A 10765-nucleotide genomic window follows, 5' to 3' on the forward strand; every position below is an offset into this window, starting at 1 on the left:
GTTTTGAAGTAAATTTTTTCAGAGCTTTAAAAGATGGGTTTCAAAACAATTATGTTAATAAAATGTTGGCTAATGTGTTTAAGTGACACAAAACTGAATGTGTAAAAACTACAGGTTGAATATGAGATATACTTGTGACTTAAAAATAAGTTTAAATAAATCATATTAAAAGACTGAAATGCATTTATCTCATACCGGATGTACCATGTATACGTATAAGGCATACCTTTTTTTTAAATATAATTAATGGCGTTACAATAAAAAAATTTTAAAAATGCAAACGTTTATTGTAAAGTTTATTTAACATTAACAAAGTAAAACCATTATCTACAACGTAAATTTTACTATAGTTTAATATTGTGAAAATAATAATTACTTAAATTAAACTTTAAAAGTTTCAAATTTAAACAGAACTTTTATGTAAAAATTGAGAATGTCTAAGTTTCTACCAACAAAACGATCATTATTCTTTCAAGTAATAAAAATAATCTACATTAAAAAGCCATAAAAAGGCATAAAAAAATTGAGACGCCACTGCTTATAATATGACGTCACAAGAGAGTATAAGCCAAAAAGTATAATGATCTTACGAAATATACTATAGGATCAAAATATATTATGACGTCACTATTGTTGCGCGAACGGGTTGGCGATTTCTTCCAATCCGTTCTGGGGGCATATGAGGACCACCGAAGTTCCCCTGCAAACTGTCAACCCCAATTTCCTGGAGTCCTTGGAAAGTTTGGTCGGGTCGTCTGGGTCTGTGGTAATAAATTATTGAAACAAATAAACAAGTGAAATAATATAGTATATGAAAATAAAAAAATAGTTTCGTCTGGGTCTAAAATAGTTTGAAAATTTTTTTAAGTAATATTTTAAAAGACGGATGATAAAACTTTAATACTACTTTAGATGTGGTTTGTGATGATATTATCAAGTAAATTAATCAGCAAGCAAATTCTGAAAAATATGAAATAAGCTATGCGATAATACAATGTTACACAGCTCTTTAGTTTATTATTTTTTAGCTGTTATGTAATTACATTGTTTTGAAATAAATAAAGTTTTTTTGATGTTTAGTTTTATGATTTTAGTAAAAACCAAATAAAAAATATTGATTATGTTTATTTTCCAAATCAGTAACCTCTTACTATGTCAGTATAAACTTTACAAAGCTAGCTGAACAAAAAAAATCAAAAAATAACTATACAGCAAAAAAAAAACCGCAGCTATACTTAGTGTTTCTTGGATTTCGTAAAAACATAAGATTTTAAAATTTAGTAAGCATAGTAAAATAGTAAGTAATTTACCAGTCTTTTTTTTAATTTAAAGTAAATTATGGTCAAAAACTATTCACACCTACAGGTTTTTAATTAAGCATATTTTAAATTAAGTATCTTTAACAAGCATGCATTAACAAAATACGGCTTTTATAACAATTTTAGGGAGATCTTTATAAACTCACAAAGTTATAAAGTTTAAAATGATCAATTTTAGGCTTGAATTATACAATATATATATAGATCAAGTTATAAACATACATTTAAAATTTTTAATTAGTCTTCAAGAATAAAACATAAACAACCACTAAAAAATTACAGCAAAACTAAGAACAGTTTAAACAAAATTGTAGAACTAAATTAATAAGAATAAAGCAGAATTAAAACCTAAACAGTAGACTTTTTTAAGATTAGTCTTCAGAACAAGAAATAGATAAAAAGATAACCTTGTTCAAAAAATAAATTAATTAAAAAAGGTCATCGACCTATTCTAAACCCCTGCACAGTTAATTCATGAAAATAAACTATGTGCACATGACACTATATAAATTAAACTATTAATTTTAGGTTTTGAATGTTATACAGAATTGCCACAGGTTTTTGAGAAATTTCTTCTAGGTTTTTGAAAGTACACGTTTTTGGGTTTATTTTTAGTTTAAAGTTAAGTTTACGGTAAAAAACTGAGTTAAATAGTATAACAACATAGAAAAGATACTGTGAAACTACTTTAAATGTGTTTTTTTATAAAAACATTTTTGACAATGATAGAGAATTTTTAATAATACTTTACAATAGGTTTTTTGTGTCAAATCAAAATTTACTACTTAAAATGATAAACTGTTTATAATTTAAATTTTTTCTAGAGATTTTTGTTCAAAATTCCAGGCTTTTCTAGTTTTTTTTTCTCAAATTATAATTTTTTTAAGTTTTTTTTAGGGTTAAATTTCAAAATTCAAGGATTCCATGTTTTGCAACCCTGGTCATAGCATATATGAGAACTGTTTACTTAAATTTCAATTATCTTTGTTTTATTTAAAAAGTTCTATTTAAGTAAAAAATAATGTAAAAAAAATCTGACAAATAAAGTTTTAAATGGTAAAATAATATGAAATTATCAAAAGTAAAACTTTTATCTGTAAAAACTACCTAAAAAACTTAATAAGTCAATTAATTAAAAGCTTGTAAAAAATATAACAAACCAAAAAGTTTATCAACAATGTCACTTTTAATTAAAAAAAAACACATTGCTGATTAACTTACTTATACTTCCACAAGAAGTATAAAAAAAAACATTTTAAATTTTAATAAAATATAATCACTATAAAAAAAACAAAACAAATCACTTATTATTAAAAACTTATTTTGAATCAAAGAAAAGATGTTTATCAGAATTTGTAGAAATACAAACTTTGAAAAATAATGATAACTAAAAAACTTTATAAGTAAAAAAAAAAGATATAAATATTACCTCTCAAAGTTTCATCAGTGTTGTCAAGTACCAAATTCAAAAGGGGATCGAAACCCTTCAAGATTCCTTTTGCTGAAAAAATAATATATAAAGTTAATAAACCAATATAGCTTAAATTTTATAAATAAAATATTCATAATGTGTATTTTTAGGTTAAACTAGTCAAAAATTTACAAAGGGACACTTTTGCAAAGAAGTCACTTTGGCACAAAGAAGTTTTTGCCAACTGATACCTTTTCATTTTACTATTACTGTTAGTCGTAACCATTACCCTTGGTCGGTTTTTTGTTTTTATTATTAATTTATTTTTATTTTTAATTTTAATATTTTTCTTACTATCACTGTTACACTTAACCCTTTTTGATTTTTAACACTTTTTTTAATTTTTCTTTTTTTAAATTTCTGTTAACCCTAATCCTTCTTTTGCTTTTTAGCGTGAGGTTAAATACTCACATTTTTTGTTTAAATCTTGAGTAATATTCATGTAATACTTAAAACAAAAGATATAACTAATCTGACTGTGTAAAATGGTTTCAACTCATAGTAGTTTTAATTTTATTTTCTTGTATACGTGGTAGGACTTATTAAAACTGAGTGACCAATGATTTTTGTAATGAGGGGTTTAAAAGAGTAAAGTATATGAAAACAAGTAGTACTTATCCTTCAGCCTCAAAATAAGTTTTATTAAAAAAATCAAAGATTTATATCATATAAAAGAAATTAGGAATAAAAAATTCAAATATAATCAGTTAATTCAATGAAAGTGAGTATTAAGTAAATTTTTGTCTATATCTTACCACTATACTTAACAAAGTTTAAGGGCATAGGGGGGAAAACACCTTTTTTTGAAATCTGATCTTATTTTATATAGTTTTTACTAAGCTACAAAATACTTTTTACAGATTTAAAAACTTAAAATTTTTTTTTTTAGTTATAGCCGGTCAAAGTTGGAGGCAATAATAGGTTTCTTATGGGAAGCGCAAACAAAAACGGCAAAAACAGACTATTTAACTAAAAATCTATCTTCTCCTACTTTTTTGAGATAAGTACCTCAAACTATCAGGAAATATCCTTGATACATTTAAAAAATTATATCAAAAAGAATTTTACAATAGATTGAAAAATAAAAATTTTATACAAAAAAAATTAACAAAAAAAAAAAACAATTTTAAACTATATAAAATAAGATCAAATTTCAAAAAAAAAGTGTTTACCCCTCCCCCCTATGCCCTCATAACTTTTGAGACAGAAGAGGTCAGTAGTCTCCTTTTATAAAAGTTTTCAAAACATTAAGGGAAATAAAGCATTTTACAAAATAATTTTGTCTTTTTTTTTGTACTAATCTTTTATATATTTTTATAACTAGGTCTTTATAAATTTTATAATAGTTCATCTTTTAATCTATTAAATGTTTTTTTCCTTTTCAAAACCAACCTACTTTGTTTTAAAATTTTATATTTTAAAGTTGAAAAAACTCAAACTTGTTTTAACATTTTTATTTTTTAGAATATTTGAAAATTTTTACTTTTTTTTCAAAAATTTTTCAATTAAATTTTTCAGTATTATAAAATGTTTACAACAAATTTTTCTAAATATTACAAAGATTTGTTTTATAATTTAAGGCCTTTATCTCGAAAACCTTAGAGAGGAAATAGATTTTTAGTAAAATAGTCTTTGCATTTTTAGTTTGTACTTACCATGAGTGACATTTCATACTCTCTAACTTTAACTGGCTATATCTCAAGAACTAGTTTGACTATCAAAAGTTGAAAATAAAAAATAAGCAACTTGTAGCTTAATTTAACATTTACAAAATAAAAACAAGTTGTAAAAAAATGGTTTATCCCCTATTGCCTTGACTGGCCAAGTAATTGATGCATATGAATTTTTGAATAGGAAAACTATTCGATTGAAATTCATTTATATTTCACTGCTACTAGGCCTAAATAAAATGAAAATAAAACCATTTTAAAAGAAATAAACTTAACATGACAAACTATTTTTTAACAAATAAGAAATAATAGTACCAACCCTCTCTGCCACCATGGAACTTGACACATATTGGCTTCTCAAGGTACTTTTCCAAGTTTAAGATGGTCTGCTTCTGTTTCCTGCCTTCCTGAAATAAGAAAACTTTATTTAATAAATTAATTAATTAACTTTTTGAGTTTTTATAAAAAATATAAACTAAACATTAAGGTATGGAGATAAATATAAAAACTAATAATGAAAACATTTTAGTTATGATTTTATAGAACTACTATTTATATTCAAAACAATATTTATAGTAAGTCTCTACTTATCATCTAAGTTTCAAATGATAGAATCTATGTAAAATAGCTAAAATGACATAGTTAAGGTAAGTAAATCATATTTCACAGATTATTAAAAACTAAGTTATTACTTATTTTTACCTTGTAGCCTCAAAGTAACATTTGAAGTATAAGCAATCAAAGTTTAAAAGTTTTTAAGGTGTCACACAAGTTAAGTAGATAAAAAGTAATATTACATTAAATAATTTCTTATTTTACCAAATTTGAGCAATTGCTTTCAATTTTTTCTAATGTGTTAAAATTAAATATAGTTTTATATTTTCCTAAAGTAAAACAAGTTAACTGTTTTTAACTTTCAGTTTTAAGTTTATTATTTTTCAACTCTTTGTTGCCACTCTTTTAATTTAAAAAATCTTTCCTTCTGAACTTTTTTATTTATTTAAAAACCAAGGGTTCTTAAAATAAAAAAGTATTATAAATCAAGTTTTTTAACAAAATAAGTTATATAATAAATATAAGTCAGCCTAAGTTCAAAAAAAACCAAAATATTCTGAGTTATCCTGCAATTTTCAAACACTTCAAAATTTCTTGAATGTGTGGCAAACCTAGAATAATTAACAAAAAATGACAGATTTGCTGCGAAGAAATTTCGAAGAGATTTTGTTCGGGTTGCTCAAAAAAATTCACAAACATGAACTTTTAGTGATCTTTTTCAATAATTAAGGAAGTATAAAATAAAAAAAATTGAAGTCCACAAGTTTTAATCCCATAGTTTTCACAAACATGACTGCAGTACTTTTAAATTAGTTGAAGTTTTTACCTCGAATAAATCTGAGTTGTAGTCCATGCTTTAATTATTCATTAACAAGTCAAATTTAAGTGTTAATTTTTGTTAATGAAATATTATACTTTCATCTATGGCATTCAATTGCTATTTGTTTAAGAGCATATGGGGTCCAACATTTTTTTACAAAAAATAACATTGATCATTTAAAAACTAAAACATAGCTACATGATACTTTTTATAGAACTTAATAAAATCAATTAAGTTTTGAGATATAACAAGTTTTGTAAAAAATCAGATACAACTGTTTGGATAAAACATTTTCAAGGCAGATTTTGTTGAATATTGGAAATTTCAATTATAATCTATCTCTTTTTTCATTTTTAAAGCAATTTACTTCAAATATTTAACTAATGTGGTTTTTAGTATTAAAAAAACTTGTAAAAAGCAGATTTTTGAAAAAAAATTGAGAAAGGTTTTAACCATGTAGCTTTGTTTACTTATGTTTCAAAAGTTACTTTGAATTTCAACATGCACTAAAAAGTAACAGGTAGGTAAAAGTAATTAAAAATGTAAAAAACAAAACTAAATTTAAAAAAAGTGCTTAATCCCCTATGCCCTTAATTTACTTTAAATATAATGTTAATTACAATTATAAAATGTGTAACAGAGAAAGAAATTTTACTTTACAATAGTTATTATTATCAAAACTCAAATTAGCTTTCCTAAATAAGTAAAGAAACAGGGTTGCCACTCATTTTTTCAAAATTTTTTCCAGGTTTTCCATATTTCTTCCAGGTTTTTAAAATTACACATTTTTAAGTCTATTTTTTGTTTTAAGTTAATTTCTATATAAGAAACTGTGTTAAATAGTATAAAAACATTGAAAAGATACTGTAAAGTTACTTTAAATGTGTTTTTTAATAAAAAATGTTTTTGAAGATGACAAAAAAATATTATTTATATTATAGATTTTTTGTGTCAAATCAAAATTTTACCACTGAAGATGTTAAAATTAATTAAAATTCCAGGTTTTTCCAGGACTTTTGATCAAAATTCCAGGTTTTTCCAGGTTATTTTTGCCCAAATTGTCGAATTCCAGGTTATTTCAGGTTTTCAGGTAAAGTGGCAACCCTGAAAGAAACTGTAGCTCTAGATAAAAAAAATTAATCAAGAAATTACTTGGTTAGATTAATAAAGAAACTATTTTTATTTTTTAAATGGAACTTTATCAAGAAGCCATTGGCTCAACATTTCAAAATCTTTCACAAGGGAATCCACACATTTATTCTACAAATATTAACATCGACTGTTATACTAAAACTTAAATTATATTCTTTAAGATACTTTTCACAGAAAAAAAAAGAGACATAGTCAGTTGTGTGAAAAGTTTCCTGTGCAAATGTCTCGTGTATAAATTTTTCACTATAGTTTTCTTTGAATTTTAAAAATTTCATCAGAATATATCTACTCTGTCATATTTTAGTAATTAAATTCAAACTTAAAAAATTCTCTTGTATTATAAGATAAAAAAATATATTGTAATGAAAAATGACAAAATTATTAAGACAAGATATTAATGGAAAAAAAATCTATTGAAATGATATAGACATTGAAAAACATAAGCAGTAAAAACTTGTAAACTAAAAATTTTTCATTGTTAATTTTCTTAGAAATATAAAAGTTTACTAATATACTATATTATGTTTTAATTTTAGAAATGTCATAGTTTTAGAAAATGTTAAATAAATTTGTTAAATTTTCAAAGCATAATTTTCAAGAAATTTCCTTTTTTTTATTTCCCAAATGTATTTCATCAACTAGACTTAGGAGCTGTAAAAATATTGCTCAAACATATTAGGAGGATATAGTTTTTGGGCAGGTGTCAAATATACACAAAGGAACACTTTTGCACAAAAAGAACACTTTTGCATTAAGACATTTTTGCACAAGGGGTTTTTTTTTAAACACTTTGGACAGATTAATTTTATTTTTTTGGCTGTTTATTAGTTTGTATATTTTTATTTTTACTATCACTGTTACCCCTAACCACCCTTGAATGGTAACTTTGTGATTTTTACTTATTTTTATTTTATTTATTTTCAATTTTTTCTTTGTTTTTTTACTAAAAACTTCAATTTCTTTTCTTTATTCTTTTTATTTTTACTATCTCTGTTACTCCTAACCCTTATCCTTAGTTTGTAACTTATGTCTTGTTTTTATAATAAATTTATGATTAATTTGTTCATGATTTTCTTTTTCTTTATATATTTTTTTACTCTCATAAAAAAGTTTCCCTCATGCAATTGTGTCCCTTTGTGCATAATTTTCATGTTTCCATAGTTTATAGCTTCTGTTTTTTTAGGATTGTAGTAAAAATTTTAACTCTAAATAAAAATTACTTTTAAATTCAAGAACAGAATAAAAAAATACAAACTAATAACAGCTTAGTTACAATTATAAAAATATACAGTTTTTTTTTAACATACTCTCGATTTTGCTTATATTAAAGCCAATTCTACAAAAATCAGCTTTCTATTCTCATTTTGATAGATGTTTGTTTTGTATAAACTGTTGACTTTTTACTAATCACTACTTACTATAGTTACACTCTCATTATTTAGTCCTTAATTTGAATAAAAAGTGTAAATCTTATTTCATTATTTAAAACATTTATGTTGTATTTTCTTTTTTTTTCATAGCCATTTTCATAATTAAAAACTAACTTTAAAATTAAATTTGTTTATGTGTAACCACTGGGTTTGAATCATGCAACTTAGAGAGTTTTTAAAGTCATAGGGGGGGTAAGCCATGTTTTTTACAAGTTAATATTATTTTATAGTTGTTTCTAGGCTTCAAGATTGTTTTTATAATTAAAAAAAATTCAAATTATTTTATGAGATATGACCATTTTTGAAAAAAAAAAGACTTTTTTTTAATTTTTTACATAAAATGTTTATCTAAAGTTTATTTTTTTAAACCATTTAAATTCATAAGAAACGTTTTATTTTTCTTTTAATATAAGAAAATTTCCTGAAAATTTGAAAAAGATTGCTTGGAAAATGAAGGAGAAGATAGATTTTTAGTGACTTCTAAAAATTCTGAGAAATTGACCCCAAAAAATTTGTGGTCTGTACCTTTGTATTGGAAACTTTTTACAAAAAATAAAATATCTCAAAATTTAAATTATATTTTTAAATTTTATAAAAACTAGCTTGTAGATTGTACTTAATGCTTTCATATAAAAGCCAAAGTTATTTTTTGTAAAAAAATAGTGTTTTACCCTTCCCTCCTATGGCCTTAATTTCACCAATGAGCAATCAAGCCACAAATTAACAATTTTTAAGAAAAAGTTGAAAAGTTTGTGTAGATAGTAATGTTGCTGTAAGTTTAATATGAAAAGTTAAAATAGCATTGTCAGTTTCAAGTAAATAGATTAGGATTACAAAATAAAATGGTTAAAAAACAAATGATTTTTATAATAAAAATCTGGAGTTGAAGAATCTGTTTTATTCAAACTAGATAAGACTATAAATATAGAGTATGACAAAAAATCAGTAATAATTAATTTGTTAATGATGCACCAATATCAAGCTGAAACTAAATTGCATTTGATTTTTTTAAACCATAACTCTAGTTTAATCTAATAATATGTTTAATCTTAAAAGATACTTTGTTTTAAAGAATCTATGTAAATACATAGTAAAAACTAAAATTTAAATGAATTTAAATTTAAAAGTTAAAGATAAATTAAAAAAGAAAGTAAACTAAAATATTATATGAATTTTATTACCAATAATTTAAGTATGTTTAAATAATAAGCGATTATCAATAATTTTTATTTAGAGTAGTTGCAAATAAACAGCCAAACAAAAAAAAATACAGAAGCTAGAAACCCATAAAGTTCTAAACTTCAAGTTTTAATTTTAATGTAAATAAATATAAATCGTAAATTTTATTTCTATATACAATTAATTTCACAGTAATTTAATTATAGGAAACATAAATATACTAACACAATATTATACATTTAAAAAGTGTAGTAAGATATTAGTTTGTGTAATAATAAGATTAAGATAAGTAATAATTTATTGGTATAATAAACTTTAGTTATTCATTTAATAAATAAAAAACATTGTTTAATGAATTTAATATACTGTTGATAAAAAACTCACACTCATGGTTGTATTTTCTTTTCTTTTGTTATTTACTAAATGTTTACCAAAAAATAAAAATTAGTTTGAAAAGTGGGAAATAACCACCCATTTGGTCTTTTTTATTTTTATACTTAACAAAGTAAGAGTTTAAAAACCAGAGTAGTAATAATTTTAAATCCAAGTTTCAACAAATATAAATATTTATGATATTTTCGCTTGGTGATTGAAAAAAGTGAATACATTTAAAATTAAGTACAGTTATTAAAAACAAATTAAAACTGGGCTTATTAATTGTTAAATATAAAATAAGTAACAAATTTTTTTAAATTTATTTTCATTTATTATTTAAAGTATTTTAAAATAGAATATGTGTTATATTCATTAAATAGCTGAAAAAACAGTATACTATCAAAATCCACCTGCGTTCAAAATCCACCCGATTCGTTTTTACATTTTCTTTTTTTACTGGTTTATGTTATATACTTTTTAAACTTTTTATTTATTTCTTATTTATTTTGTACTATCACTGTTAGCACTAAACCTTACCCTTGTTCGGTAAGCACTAAGCGGTTCTCGAATTTCACTATGTGGATTTTGATCGGGTGGATTTTGAACGCGAGTGGATTTGATCGCTGGTGGATTTAGAACGTGTCCCGAAAAAGCTAATTTCAATGACTTTTACTGATATCTAAATAAAATTATACTTTTTAAAGCTTAATTGAAGTATAAAAATAAATTAAAGCAATTCACTGGTTTGGATAAGACTTTTAGGGTATCCAAATGATGTGCGACTCGATAACCAA

General features: G+C 23.4%; 1 protein-coding gene across 1 annotated transcript; it reads right to left on the reverse strand.

Moving 5' to 3' along the window:
- Positions 1 to 289: 289 nt before the first annotated feature.
- Positions 290 to 10009, reverse strand: LOC145849796 (U6 snRNA-associated Sm-like protein LSm7). Its single transcript, XM_082954854.1, has 4 exons — positions 9981 to 10009; positions 4780 to 4867; positions 2749 to 2820; positions 290 to 761 (listed from the first exon to the last, which is right to left on the reverse strand). The coding sequence occupies exons 1-4, from the start codon at positions 9984 to 9986 to the stop codon at positions 628 to 630; spliced, it is 300 nt and encodes a 99-aa protein (XP_082810980.1). The 5' UTR covers positions 9987 to 10009; the 3' UTR covers positions 290 to 627.
- Positions 10010 to 10765: the final 756 nt, after the last annotated feature.

The sequence above is a fragment of the Thalia democratica genome, chromosome 2 (assembly GCF_965202585.1).
Source record: "Thalia democratica chromosome 2, ktThaDemo2.hap1.1, whole genome shotgun sequence".
Lineage (NCBI taxonomy): Eukaryota > Metazoa > Chordata > Thaliacea > Salpida > Salpidae > Thalia > Thalia democratica.